This window comes from Varroa jacobsoni, unplaced genomic scaffold (genome assembly GCF_002532875.2).
Source record: "Varroa jacobsoni isolate VJ856 unplaced genomic scaffold, vjacob_1.0 scaffold_1120, whole genome shotgun sequence".
NCBI classification, from domain to species: Eukaryota; Metazoa; Arthropoda; class Arachnida; order Mesostigmata; family Varroidae; genus Varroa; species Varroa jacobsoni.
This window is the reverse complement of record NW_019214022.1, coordinates 23,561-39,301: the sequence shown is the minus strand read 5'-3', so window position 1 is coordinate 39,301 and position 15,741 is coordinate 23,561. Positions and strand designations below refer to the sequence as shown.

General features: G+C 43.6%; 1 protein-coding gene across 3 annotated transcripts in view; it reads left to right on the top strand.

Moving 5' to 3' along the window:
• The first annotated feature begins 328 nt into the window (after positions 1-328).
• Positions 329-15,741, top strand: part of Gprk1 (G protein-coupled receptor kinase 1) — a 36,339-nt gene continuing 20,926 nt past the window's right edge. The window contains exons 1-2 of one of the 3 annotated variants that reach the window (XM_022844646.2): positions 329-1,439; positions 2,486-3,776. In XM_022844646.2, the coding sequence (XP_022700381.1) occupies positions 3,664-3,776 (113 nt within the window). In that variant the 5' untranslated portion in view covers positions 329-1,439; positions 2,486-3,663. Of the gene's footprint in view, positions 3,777-15,741 lie in introns of all 3 variants that reach the window. The other 2 variants (XM_022844642.2, XM_022844643.2) reach the window with 2 other exon arrangements.

The following is a 15,741-nucleotide window of genomic DNA, read 5'->3' as shown; positions in this document are numbered from 1 at the left end:
ACATACAGACTAGACTACGCATCCTGCACTGCTCCCCTCGGCGCGGCTGGCGGCTGTGGCCCATCCGTGCGAAGGTCCGGCCGCTGCCAACCTCGGGATTTCCTCCTTTCTCCGTATTTTCCTGCTCTCTTGCCCCTCCCCCTCGCCTAGGCCCTCTCCGCCATTTTCTCTCGCGCGATCTCACACTAGGCCGCTGGCTCGTCACACTGGCCATCGTCCGAACTGCCTGCTGCTGCTACTGCTGCTGCTGCTGCTGCTACTGCTGCTGCTGCTGCTGCTGCTACTACTGCTGCTACTTCCTTCCATTGCCTGTATCGACGATGTTGGAGTTGAGTTGGCTGCGCGTCCATCGCCAATGACGAAGGTACTCGGTGCTCGCTACTCTTCCGCCTGTATTGATGACGATGTTGCTTCTATGGTAAGGACAAGTCGGGTGGCCATTTGACTGATTATAGAGGAAATCGTAAAACCAAGCGTTTTCGTGTAATGGTCTACCGTCGTAGTCATGGTACCGATGGTCTCGGAGGTAATGCACTGTTTGTGTATTGCTGGTGAAGCTACTGCTGCTGTTAGCAGCTGGAACCGGAGCCGCGACCGTCGTTCCGTGCGCTGCAACATCGCCACCGTTATGAAAGGAACGGCGTCGTGTTGATCGTCCTACGAAGTATGGTTTTCTACATTTGGCAACTAAGCTTTCTCGACTACCCACTGTGTGCGTCAGTAGCCAACCTTCACGAAGTATTGAGCTCTGAGCGTCCAGCAGTCAACTAAGACAATCTATATGCTGTTCATCTGTTTGGAAGACGGCAATGGCATGTTCGAGGATAGGACCATAAGCATAATGCCGCAAATCAAGTCAGTGGTAAACTTACAGTGGCAAGAAAACTAGCCAGAGTGAGAGACCTGATTGGCAACGTTCGTCGGCAACGATCGGCGACGATTAAAAAGGCGTCATCCACAGTTACGGTCAAGGTGCGAGCCGCAAGCCGTACCAGCGTACAGATAACCATAACAGTAGCCGGTATTCTTTCGCTTCTAATCTCTACTCGAGTAGGCGAGGTATCAACTAGCGCCAATATGCTTTCGGAAGGCTTTCCGCCGTGACTCTGCTGCGGCCGCTGACTAACCGGGTCGTGACAGCCAAGAAGCTAAAAAGTGCGGTGAAAGGTTGATAATGGCGTGACGACAACTGAGTACATCAGCTAACTGCGACGACCGACACCAATAACGAAGGCATGAAGAAAACTCACGAGAATCATCTTTGATATCCGAAGCGACATCGCTGGACGCCCTCGACAGCTACCCAACGCAGGTATTCGGACAGAGCGGACCCGGTGAAAAGCTTCTGAACGGCGTCAAAATACATCTACCCACCCCAAAAAAGCACGAGAAGTGACAGCGACAAAAATCACTTCAAGCAGTAAACGATGGAAAAAAATGTAGGTATTTAGCGACGCTTCGAAAGGTTTTCGTTAACGGGTAATGCCAATGAACGACTAGAGGGTTGCTGAAAAGCTAGAGTCGAGGTCCAGGTCAACTGCGCCGTCCTGTCGGATCGGCCTGCATACACCATCTGTAGGCTGGTTATCAAACACTGGAAAAAAGATAAACGAAAAGAATCAAATATAAGACGGCGGCCAGATGCACGTAGACGCCAAGATAGCAAATAGAAATTTCACGAAACAGCCGCATTAGTAGAAGTGGCTCTATGCAAAGAGAAAGCTGGCCTACGCCAAATATCAAAACCACTATCGGATAAAGTAGACTGTCTTACTGACAACGCTGACGTTAGACAACTATTGGCGGCTTGGCCCCCTATGGACGCCTATAAAGTCTATAGTTTTTAATTGCATCCCGCGCTACGGGTGCGAGATCCATTTTGTCCAGCTGCCATTGTTCGCATCTGTTTGCCTATATGTTTAATAGCAGAATTTCGAAAAACGAGAATAAACTGCAACCGCAGGACTCGTCTATACCCCGCCTAAAATTTAATATTATCGTTATCGCATAATAATTAATTGATTTTTGGATCGGTGATTCAGTTTATGCAGTAAACAAAAAAAAAAAATGATCAAAAAATATGTTCTCTAAAAAGAAAGTTCAGCCAATTGGTGAGTTCTAGGCAAACAACGAACAAGACACGTGGAACGACCTAAAAAGATCTGGACGTCCTATTTGGTTCAGACCCATTCTCTAACCCAGACTTGTTTGGGCTAACGACTCAATGCTACAGCGCAAAAGTGGCGGACCCAGCTGATTGAGCTATCAGTTCACGGAGCGATGGAGGAGTGCTGGCAACAAGAAGAGAGAACCAAAATCTCTATTCGCGACAATATCGTCGTTTGCTCACAACAAAACAACTGTCAATTACAACTGCAACGTCCAGCTGCAGTCATAGTTACGGGAACGTTATTCTGATTGCTCCCAGCCATCACTTCCTGTTTCTAGCAGGACGTCTAAAAGTTACGTTCGGTTACCATTGCAGCCCCGCGGAGCAGCGACAAGTACTGTAGTATGAGAAATTAGAAGTAAAAGTGATAAAGAAAAAAAGTGGACCATCAGCAACGAGGGAAAACAGTAAGCGGATCCTATATAGAAGAAGGAAATTAAGGAAAAAAAAAATAAAAGAGGGCCAAATAATAAAAACGGGTGAGTTCTCTTCGCTAAGAAGAAACTAACTAATTAATAGGGGAGTGAAGAACTGGCTTGTTGAACCCTCATATGCCCCTGTCCCGTAATTAATTATCGTCGAGCTTTCTGGTTGGTCAATTGCATAGTTTCATAGAAAGACTCGACAGGTATCATTGTTGCCACGTCCGCATGCGTGCCAATCGAGAAACACCACAGCGTGTACTAAGAAAGTGCTCGCCCACCTCCGCCCACCAGTAGAATTCACAATGGCTTTGTTGTGCAAAATGTTCCAGCGAGTGGAGTCACGAAAGTGCGCCGCCTATGGAGCACAACAGGGACTGTGAGAAATCGTGAAGTCGCAACAAAATAGGCAAATCGCAAGCGAGCAATAAAACAGGAAGCAAAGTAGCCAGGCACATATAAAAGTAAGCGTTGCATATTCAATAGGCAACACATATTTTGTATTCAATATTTATTGGCCACTCAACACACAGACACAAACATATATATATATACGCTTATCATCTATGTATATATAAATAGCAAGATCAAGAAACGAAAGTTTAACGGGGACTGTGAGCACGACCAGAAAAGAAAAGCTCCCATCAGAACATCAAGTAAACCACCCAGTTTATGTTGGCAACTATCCGATCCTTCCGTTCCCTCGGAGCAATCGCTAGACGTTTGATTCGTGCAGAAGGATCTCGGTCGCAGTCTTTGAAACCCGTCATTTACGCGTCTGCTTACGGCATTCCCATCATTGGTCAAAGCAGTTCGTTCGGTCTCCTCGTAGCGTCTCGTCTACGATACTGTGTTATATTGCGGAATGAAGACAGCCGTGCGCTGTTCAAATTCGTACAAGATTGGTTTACTGCGACTGAGCGATTCTCTCGGAGCATGACGTTGACTAGTTGCCGTCAGCCGTATAGTTGTGGTGTTGCTGCCGCAGCTTCCGTCAAGTGCACTATTGTATGTTAACAGGGCGCGTGTATCTGTTTAAGCCTACCGCTCTAATACAACAAAAGCGACATCATGGCGGACCTGGAAGCCGTCTTGGCTGACGTCTCTTACCTTATGGCCATGGAGAAGTCGAAGTCGACGCCCGCTGCGAGAGCAAGCAAAAAGATCGTTCTTCCGGACCCCAGGTAGGAGGAAACATTAGTGTCTATCTTATTAAGAATTACTATATTTGTTATATACAGCCCTTTATTAGCATTATTATCATTATGAGTGATATGACGCTATATGACTCTCGCTGGTGACTGTCTCGTGTGATAAACGCTATCGTTAATATGTTTCTGACGAGTATTTATTATAAAGCAACTTGAAGACCGAGTGTTCTGATGTACAGGGCTAATATACACCGTGCGAATTGATAATTGAGGAACATATTCATTGCCAAAAAATTAAGAGTTTGATAGAAACAGCAGAGAATATTCTGTTTTTCGTACACAGAAACAACTGTTGTTCTTTCAGAAATGTTTATTTTCGAATTTAATAGTCTATTTCTTCTTGTTTTGAATGCGTTTTATTTATTAAAATTAATCCGCTTCAATATTGACGAGGGCGCATGCCCCCAACTTGAGATTCGAGCCTTTCTGCAGACCTTTTAATTTCGCTTGTTCGCATAAACATAGATTATTATTATTGTTATTACTATAAAAAATGATGATACAAAAAATTAGTTATAGAAAAAAAAAGAGACGAGGCGGACAGTTGCTGCAGTTAATGCAGGTGTTCATTACTTAAGGATACTTTGAGAATAGTTAAATTACTATATATACTAGGTGCACACGGCTGAATGGCGTGTATCTGGCTTTGTATTCGGCATAGCCTGTTCGGTAGAGGGGACACAAAATGTATAAAACCTACTCTTCATCATGTGTAGGTTATAGGTGCGACGCTAGCCTATTATCACTACATCATCTCGTCTACATGTGACATCGAAACCTTAACGTAAGCGGTGACCCCGTTTATTCAATATATTTACTTATATAGATATATATAGCACCACGAGCCTTTCACGTATCAACCCCCGATCCGGCAGCTTTCTGACTCATTTGTAAGGCTCGTCACTGTAGCTGCAAGATGCCGAAGTCTCCGCGACCGATTTTAATATTCTTGTTTACGGAAATATAGTGCTCCACTTGGCCGTATCCTTTTTCCATGTGTACTTCAATGATTTTGTCATGGGACAGCTGGCACGCTGATATCAGAGTAAAGCTTAGTTTATTAGTGTAAAAGCGTCATCTACGATCTCCACCAACCGTTAACTACGAAATTTACGAGATTCGTGTTCTACCTTGTTGGGCAAGCAAAGCCCTATAAGTTGTTTAACGTATCTATTACAGTTGCATTTTCGCAACCTATCTTCTACAAACGGGCCCGAATATTTATGAATTGGCAGCAATCACGGCTAAAAGATATCTTGCTAGCTGTTAGGGGTACCTTTGTGCATTTAGGACGAAGCCGGCCAAGACGTTCCTAGAACTGAAAACCTATCGAAAAAGCTGATACCGACGAACTGGTAAACAATATCACTTTCGTTATTTTCGAATCTTATTTCTCTATGTCATACCTCTATGGATGGTTGTCGTCATTTATGTGAAACAAACAACATTAGATTTTTCGTCCGACCATCCGGTATGTTCGTCAACGACAGCCGCGGTTTCGGTAGTGTCAGGGGTCTAAATAGCGGCTTAGCGCTAGCAACAGCGGGCTCCTCCACGATCTAGGCTCTAGTTTCTTGCCAGCCTTACAGTTTCCTGCTCCATTGACGTCTCCGCAGGGAACCGTTGTGCCTCCGCTCAGAAATACCACAAACTGGAGAACGAGGGCGTGCCATCGCTGCCGCCACCATTCGCCTGACTGCCTAACTACTGATAACTAAGTGCACCAGCAATCATCGACCAAGTTCTATCTATTTAACTCCCGTGATAGCTCAGTAGGTAACGTATTTGAGCGGGTGAGGTATCTTAGGGTCACGTCTTAGTCTAGGTTCGAACCCAGGCGTCAACAGCGTTTCGCACTGGGAGCCAACCGTCTAGTGAGATGCCTAACGGCGATACCAGACGTAAAACTCGAAACAAAAGAGGTTTGACCTATATAACTGGCTATTTATCTATGCAGTGGCCGCGCAATTTCCATCAGAGTTGTCACCAGCAACCTTTCGACATGGCTACAGATAGATATAAATAGTCGTGCCTTTGACAGGGACAAAAACACGGAACACTGCGCGCCTCTAGCTACTATTATTGCATCAGCACTTTGAAAAGGTACGAATTAACCAGCAATTTACTAAGTCGAACCTGACTGAACGGACCGAATGAGTTTAGACAACTAGAAAAAGTGGACGCGCCCCTCGAGACGGAAGAGAACTAACCGGAACGCAGAACGCAGCCTTCCATCGGCAGAATTACAGTGATTGTATTTTTATTATAACTAAATGATCATGCATATACTGTTGAATAATTTTTCTGTAAAGACAACGGTATGATTACGAATGTGACGATCTTCATCGTATAGCCAGTTGCAGTGTCTATTGACGTTATATAGAACGTTGAGGAAAAATCCTTAACGTTCTATATAACGCTGTAAGAGTACAGCCTTTATCTAGGAAGGGGACTATGCCTCTGCCATTAGGAGCTCATTGTGTATACCAAACTCCAATACTGATCTGAATAGATGATTTTTCAGATCATCTCCAATAGAGACTGCCCTGATGCCCGAGTCGGCGTTAATCTGCGCTGAATGCTGAGCATTCGTTGTTGACTTCGCCTTCAGGTATAAAAACCCCGATGTTGTGCTAAGGTTCTCATACTTCATTTAAAAAGTCTCATTAAATTATGTATCGGTCGACGCCAGATTGCGAGCACCACTCGCCAGGTTAGTAAGGGCGGGATTGGTGCAGTGAATTCGACCTATAAATAAATCGATGAACGCCCTTTCGATGACTCCGATATGAATACCCGGCATGCAAGGTCGATTTTGTTACTAACGGTAGGGGTAATCCGGTTTTTTACGAGAGACAGTAGAATCTTTTTTACGCCCCACGATTTCGAGTGCGATAATGCAACAGGGCGTTGCAATACATACGCGAATGGTGGTCACTCTAGAGTCACAAACTTCGATAACTAAAAAAAGGGCAAAACGATTGCTGTCACAATACAATCATCAACACAGATATGTCCCCTTGCCCTCTTTTGTCAGTCAGGTGTCATGCAGTGCCCCATCAAATAACCGCACCTGTTAACTGATCGAAGGACCATGATTAACTCGGAACTGATCAAAGGTTGATTGAGGTCGAAGAGAAGGCCGATTTGCGCCCAAAGCTAAAGTTGTAGCTAGCAGCCAACGATAGAAGCAGCAACGTCAGAAGATAGTGAATTTGACTTTATTGTTAGTTAGCTTTTATAGGGGACGTTGATAGATAAACTACTCACGCGCTCCGTAGCGTATTCTTGACACTAAACACATTTCAAGTTTGTTAACGTACAAGCAAGCCATTGTTCGATTCCTGTTCAGTGCAAAAGTAAACGCTGATTAGGCAAAAACGCGCGTCGAACAGATTTCCTAGATGAAGAAAATAAGTGTAGAATCGTCAAGACAAGTATCGAATACGGTAGAAAAAAAGTACCGTAACGTAAGGCAGCTGGTGTACTGCATCCTCTCATCAAACCCTTCGTTTACTCATGGTCAACAGTATGTACCATTGGCTAGCTTTTGCTATTCTACCAGACCAGTGACATCGTTACACCGGATCCGTCACCCCTCTTACGAGATCGCGGCATATTGGTCTCGGTTCAAGCTTGAGAATTAAGTAGGCCGACTGGCATAGACCGCATATTCGACACCTACCTTATTCCTCATCCCTTTAGCATCGAAAAATTGCAGAATATACTCAAAATGTTTGTACCACTTGTTCCAGCGAAAGGCCTGTCATGAAGGGATGCAGGCTAAAAAAATGTTATACAATTATAATAGACACATGGGAAAAGTCACGTATGCCATCTGGTAACGTAAGCCACTTTAATAGAACCAGCTGCTGTCTTAGTTGTACATGTCATTCCTGTGCCAAATTAGCTCAGTGAGAGCTGAATTAGTAATGTCGAAAACTATTTTTTGCCGCCTGACATAGCCATCCGAAAAAAACAACTGAGCTAAAAGTAATGTTTTCTACTGTGGACCAAACCGTGACAAAACGCCGAGAACAAATAAGAAAATATTGTAATTGACAGCTGTTCATAAGCACACAAAAGAAACCATTATAGGGAAACAATTAACAGCCTATTATGTATCCAGACACCTATTTGGGGCTTTTATATTACTGTCTTCTTACCGTTCAGAATCTACATTTCAGGCGAGTAAACCCTCGAAAGTAGTAGATCAGGTTAGGTTAGGTTGTTCCGCAATATTTGTAGCGTTATCGTCACCTGACCGTGCGTCGCCTGTCGCAATGGCTACGTCAAACTGAGTTAATTGGAAATCAAAATTACTTAAAGAAGTTAGCCTTAGAACCGGTTTTTGCTACTTTTCATACGGCCTAATCGAATTAACTTATCACATGGAGTTATTATAATAGACATCATCTAATTCTAGCATTTTCTTTTGCAACGACACGTCTTTGAGATAGGGCCGTGTTGGCAGAGCGGAGTTCTCTATCGAAACTGAGGAGTTTAGCCGATTGCAGTGCACGAATTTGTGCTTATTCAAAGTAAGGAGAGGGAAATGATCAGACAAAACAATTGACATTCATCAACGCGAGGTTACCTGGCAATATAAGCCAGCAATCTTAACCAACAAACGCATACCCTATAAGAAGTCTGTCTTGTTGGGCCTCAGGACGCATATTCTGTGTAACGTACGGAAAGATTAAAAAAAAAAATGCTTTTGTTTTTCCTAATCCTGCAGGTCTTGTGAATACGTTCAAGCAAACTGGCTAGCGTGTCAATGACACGTGACTGCTTACAGAGTGGTAAATTTTTTTGGGTAAAAATCCTTGTCCTAACAACCCACTATGTTGTTAGCTTCCTTTTGCCAACACAACTCTATGTCGTATTCTAGGTTTAATGGCTAAAAATGCAGATGTTCAATGTATTGCTAGATAGAAAATCAACTCAAATACGATCTAGTATTAAATAATATTGTTCAGTATAGTGCATCCATCGAAACACGATTTGTATTTGTATACAAATGTCTGCATTTTCAGTCATCGAACCCAGGTACAGATGAATGGAGTTCAGTGCAATCACGCTAAGTTTGTTTTGAAATCGTAAATGCTCAGAAAGGTCCAGTAAGGTTCTTGAGGTTGCCTAATTGACTCGGTGAGTTATTCTCCAAATTGAGTTCTCACTCACACACCTTTGAACTGCTTATAGTAATGTATTAGCGAGTATTCTATATATATATATATATATATATATGTATGGCAGGATCGCCATCGGTCTTAAGTCTATTGAGTCCAACCTAACCATTGAACGGACATCCTTCAGTGCACCGCATTAAGTAGTTGCCATTTTTTGCGGTTCCAGTAGCCGTTGGAGGTTCGCTCTTTTCGAGCTCAATCACTTAACTAGCAGTCATTGCAAGATTTCGCTATTTGATGCGTCATTGTGGGTTCTGCCTAGTTGCAAATGGGCCATCCTACGCAGAAGCGTCGTTGCGGAGGTCGTCACTCTAATCGAATACCGGCTGTTGATTCTTGGTCTTTGCGTATAACACAACGATGTTTAATGGATTCGTATAAAGCTAACCTATCTCTTCGGGTTCGACTTGTCTTTTGGCCAACGTCTCAGTGACCTATGTAGGTTGAGTAGGCCGGGCCGACCTGCCTTGCAGAGTCTTCGGTACAAAGTCACCACGCGACCTAGCCGGACATATTGATTCTGCCCCAGAAAAATTTCAGGATAATCCGAACATCGGCCGCCGTCTAATGGACTTACTTGATTCAGCTAGCTTTTAGCCTACATCCAACATGTAGATCAAAATAGAAAAACTGACGCAAAAGCTCCCTTCGAATATTTATCCAATCTGTTTTACCCCATGAAACTTCCGGACAAAGGCGTTGATATGGGACTGCTCGGTGTGATTTGTCGGGGCACGCTTGTAGTACAGCTGTTTTGCACACGATTAGAAGAGCGACTTATCGACTACTGATGTCGAAACTGGGTGAAACATATGCTATGCAAAACATACGCAGCTGCCATGGGCCAACTCTAGTGCGAAAAGCATATTTCCAACGAGCCCTACTGCGTGACCGTACTACGAAAATTTGGTACGATCCTGTCTTTTTAAGTAAGCAAAAATGAGAAAAACTTATCGAGATACGACTTATAATTTTTAAATAGCCAAGGGCGAGAGAAACTTTACGGGAAGTTTACAATAGCACTAGCCAAAAAAATCATTACCAAACCATATATACACGCGTCAATACACGGTACTACTTGTTGATTTATGAAGTCACACAATGTTTATCTGGTTGTATATGGATGCAGACGCGGAAATCAGCTAGCTTTTTGATGTCGTACGATACAATGGGTATTTATGATTTCGCCAAATCGATGTTAGACAAACATCCCAAGTTTAGAATAGGCAGCACCAAAAGGATTCTGCTGAAGCCCCGAAAGTAAAACACTGCTAAAAAAACGATTCACTATGCTCTAATTTCGCGAATAATAGTTAATTGCAGGTGAGACACTGAATGTGTAGCAGTACAAGGTTTTTGTATGGCAATTTGTGAAGCCGAAAATTTTTAGTCTGTTGGAACGTCTCCACTGATCGAACAGAGAAGTCGTGCAGCTGTACACCTATCAACAGAATTCGGACCAAAGCTCAGAAATCAGAGATCCTACGAAGCTCCGTTTGAGAGTGAGGAACGGGTATTTGTCACCGCAATGTAACCCCCTAACAACGAAGCTACAACAACTAGCTGACCTCAGTCGTGGTGGTCCATCGAAGATCCTTCTGATTCTGATGTCAATTTGTCACCTAATTTTATTTAGCTACCAGCCGTATCGGACAAGCTGTCTGGTCAAGTAACTTGGTATAATGGACAAATTGATATCGATCTCATGATCAATGTCATTAAAAATGGCCTGATTTTTTCAGCCGTATGATATTCTATCGAAGTTATATATGAATTCTCACAAAAGGTAACAAAGGTATCTTACGAACCGCGTGATGCCCCTGCTTGGTCTGGCGCATGAGCGGTTGCTAGACGTTTAGTGTTAATAATTATTATCGACATAGGCGAAGAAGTGAAAATTTTGTTTTTCGGTAAAATGTTCAAGCTTATCCTTTCTGCGTCTGGCTACGTGAGTCGCTTTAAAACTAGCTAAATCGATCCACGGCACAATATAGCTGGTATATGATTCGAAAGAAGGCCGACAATGTAGTTGACGTCAACATGATTAGTGTTTGTGAGACGAGTAACTTACGGGCATCCCCTGCATACGGAAGAACGAAAAGGCCCTCTTCAATGCGGATTCAGTAGTACTCGATGTTCGACGGCTCATTTTCTACGGAGTAGAAAGTCGAAATACATGTTTCGTAGTAAGCCGTACGAAAAAAACAATCGATGAGAACTGAATCAATTTAGAAAGACCAGCTGGCTTATCGTCGACGTTCGGTATTTTAGCAGCTTAACGTATGATAGCAGTACTGGATATCATTGGAACGGTCACTGGGAATCAAATATTTCGAAAGAATCAAAAACCTCGTTTTTGTTTTTTCAAATTTCGATTCAACGACCCAGTAAATCGGAATCATTTGGTGTTAAAATTTCCATTTGTATATATGTGTAATATGGAATTGATTATACTATTGGCACCTAGTGTACGTTCAATAAGCATTTATAGGCTAGATTTACAATGGTTTGGCGGAGCGATGGGTGTTGAATAAGCAAATAGGTAAAAACAGGGTCTTGTTGATAGAAATGTAATGTGGAAGATAAAATAACAGATATCAAACCGCCTGCTAGGCTATCGAAGAACAAAGAAACAGTTTTTCGTCACTGATTTGTGTTGTCTATTACCTTGTGATTGTTGTCCTGCTGTACTGATCGTGAAATTTGTGTCTAGCTTTCGATCTCTCGATGCTTGAAGAACGCTTCTCCAGCTCGTTCCTTGTGCCCGTATACAACCGCTTAGCCCACATCCTGCTAACAAGTATATGGTCTAACATGGTAGAAATGGTGTTATAATATAGTTTCAGACAATCCCACAGGAGCCCCATATCCGTATAAGGGAAGGCCGATCTTGGGTAACAGTATAGATTCTGGCATTTTGCTGTGAACGCGTAAGCTTTGTTGAAACTATGAGTTACGGTCTATCAGCGGAGCCGTCTTAATCTTGCTGCTACTATCGTCGCTTTTGCCGCCCTTTTACAAGTTTGGCATAATCGATGTAACGCCGTAAATTGTGCGCAAGATGTACGCGCCAAAAGGTGGCGTTCATTAGCTCCTCAAGCGAGGGCCCGTGAACGGAAGGAAGACTAATAAATATCGGCACCCAGACACTCTGCCATTGAACTGTTATAGTGCTTTGCATGAGTGTTTTCAATTAGTAAAATATATCAAGTTTAAAGAAAGAAGTTCTACAAGAAAAGCAATGACCTTACACGGTACACATGTACAGCGCTATATCGGGAGAGAAACACAAGTTAGGAAATGAGGTACCCCTTGCAACGGGCGCGTTACCTTTTGATTTGTTTAGGTAAACAAATGCTTATTCCTCTGTAGTCGAAGCGTAGAGGCATTGCAGAACGATAAAGCACCTAGGTAAGGTAAAGACCAAATGTTAGGATTCGACGGCATTACCTGGTGCAGCTTCTTAAGCGCACCATTACTTTACAATACACTATTTTATAATATCCTTTGCTGTAGATTGAAAGGACGATAAGGAGATACCTGATCGTACGAACTAACACTAAACATCCTAATCACCACTGTTAAGTAAGGATAGTTCGGCTCAAGGCCGAGCGCATATCTTTAAACTTCTTAGCGCTATACACCGTTATGGGGAGTGCTAGCAATCTGCCACGCAGTTTTATGTCAGCTACGATACCGCTCATATACGGCTGAAGTATAAGTAATAATGACAATCATTATAATTTTAATAAACTGCAATTATCTGCCCGCTCGCAACTTTGCGTGTCATGGAAGTAGTAAGTTAGCTGCTGCTATTATTGTTACAAATTTCTCTACGTACAGAGACGAGCAAAACACTGTAAATATTCCGTATTACGTTGGTTACAGATAAGTTAATTTGCATCCGATGGACTGCTTCTGTTTTTTTCTGCGAAGAGCCATCATCAGCTTAAAAATACATCTCCGTGTTCCGAATAATAACAGTAGTCGACCTTACTGCTATAAAATTTATTTATTATGATGCCATATACAATTTACCCTTTATTATAAATAATAAATGTTTGCAAATCAGCAGGCAAGCTTGAATGTGAAGGCAATAATTGTTCACAGGCCAACGTGAATGCGCGTTGGTCCTGGAATGGGTGGCGTACAATCGCACGAGTAGCAGATCTCCTCAATGACTGCTACCTGGGTGCACAGTGCACGTGGAAGTATAGCACCTGATTTTTTTCGTCTTTCGTTGAATGCGATACCTCTGCGATTAAACCACCTACCAGCAGCATCAGTCATAAGGCGGTTTTGACAACTTAAAAAAGAGGTATTTACAAAAAAATCAACACTTTAGCTCTACACGTGTGTAATGTGATTCGTACTGTTCCTCTAACATTTAGTCTATTCTCGATTTATGCCAAAAGGTTAACTCTACCACCCTGGGGAAAAAGGCCGTTTTGTATTGTATTTAGAGCTGTTCTGTGGTATTAGTCGCTGTCGAACGTGGTGGCACATTTTGCACCCCCCAATACATCTGTAATGAAGATGAATGATCTATTTATTAAGTGGGCTTTGCTGCCCCCCATCTCCACTCACCCTGCGATAACACGCGGTTTATCTAAACGTATTCATTATCTGCTCGGTAGTTCCCGCTTTCATATTATGATGCGTTGTGCTGTGACACTGATTTCGCTATCTGACGATCTCTGAAATGAACAATCCCTTCCTTTTGTCGCCGACATATACTCCCTTTCCGACACTGGCCACCGTCGTTTTTTTCCTTGTTTTTTTTTTTGTCCCAAGCCTATCTCCTCAACCTGTCTTTATCACTCATCATAACTAACACCACTCTGCTACTCTATTCGGCCTTTGTCCGCGGCTGTCTGCCTGACTTTCATTTCGCTTCTTTCTTGTTACTGATTCTGTTCGGTCGCTGCACATCTTCCAAGCGCTTACCCTTTCACGTATCCTTCTCTCAATTTATCTCGAATCTATCGCGCCGCCGCCGACTTATTCTTACGACCCGTTGCGACGCCTGTCGCTAGCAGAGGCTATAGTTCTATGTTAAAGCAGCAGAAAGGGCATTGAGCCCGGGTGGACTTTGCTGACTAGATGACTGGCTTAAGCAGGCTGTCACTGCTGCGCTGTCGCCCATGCTATGTGAAACTCGGACGAACGGGTGTATTTATTGTGGCCGTACACTCTGACGGGTATTCTTTTCCCCTAGATGTATTCACAAATCGAAGAACGGTGTATCTACAGAGTGATTCGGCCGACCCTTGGCTCCATCATGAGCAGTCGTCGATTTTTAGGATCCTACGTTGGTTTGTTCGAAGATAAAAGAACTGACTCGCGGATTGACCGTTGGAATAAGTTATCCTAAAAAATCCCTATTCAGTTACGTCACATCTACGAGGGCAGGCTATTGCAGTCCCTCCCAGTCTCTGACGCTAACAAACGCCTTGGTAGAAACCGTGGAATAACGCAAACAGGGATGAGAAAAAATACACCCAAGGTAGGCTGCGCGGGTAATGATCAATTGCGATAAACCGAAATCGAGAACAAATAGTCTTCTTACGGCTTACAGCCTTCTCATGCTCAACTAAAAACACGTATTAAATTGTTGGATTGCTGGGCAGTCTTCATTCACGCGACGCGATCTGCCGTCGTCATTGTTGCGCTCGTTACTACTTCTGTTGGTCTCCATCTTATGGTGATGACGACGATGTCGGCCCTGGATATCTCGTCCGTAGCCACTGCTGCCAATGGCAAATTTACTGTGCCGCCATAGATGGCAATGTCCAATATTCGTGGTTCCTATGCGTAGTCAATGCATTGTAACTACCCATCCATATATGACCTTTTCGACTCAAGGCATGCTTCTTACCCAGTCTTCGTGTGTAACCGCCTGGCGATTCACCTATCTAACCCGTGCAATAAGTTTTCGTGGTCGGCGATCAGTATCGCGTGTTTGCCATAAAACGTGACGTGACGTGTTCGGAACGCCGCAGCGTTTTCAATACGAAGCAGAGTGGTGACACTTGCTGGTTGGTAAAAAAATCGCTTGCCTACGAACACAACAGGAATGAACACCTTTTTTGCCGCCGCTGCCGAAACCCCCATCGCCGCTATCGTTAGCTCGTTCATAACGACAGAATCCGCAGGTCCGTCGACCGGCCGTTTAGTTTGTAGAGTAGGCATAATAGCGTTAACGATCGCCAGATCGAGCGCCCACTTGTCGTGTGTCCCATTCCCTCTTTAACTTTAACGTAAGCAGCCAGCGGAACGGACAGCACAAGGCTTTTAGTTCTTTCATTTCAACGCAAAGTCATCGACGGCAACGGCGCTGACCAAAACGTCGACAGTGGTGCGGCTGCCCATATTCCGAGGTCAGTCTGCTATTAATGTGCACGTTACAAGCACCTTACTAACAGCGTAAACAATTTTATTTAGAGTTTGTTTCCGATAAACTAAACGAAGGCACATGAGGCCTGCTAGGCCATTAATGATGCTTCAGAATCCGAGTGCATCTTGTGGTACGATGGTGCACTGTTCCCCGACAAGTACGGCGGCGTGTGTCGCTGTTTCTGTTCACTGCGAGTTGTCCACTAGTATCGTTAATGACGTAGGCAAAACGAAGACAAAACAGTAAATATTTCGTGGGACTGTTTAATAAAACCTTTCGGCTGCCGACGGCCCCATGGAATAACTCACCGCAATGGTCGTTAATACGACGGCGAGAAAAGGGCACAGAT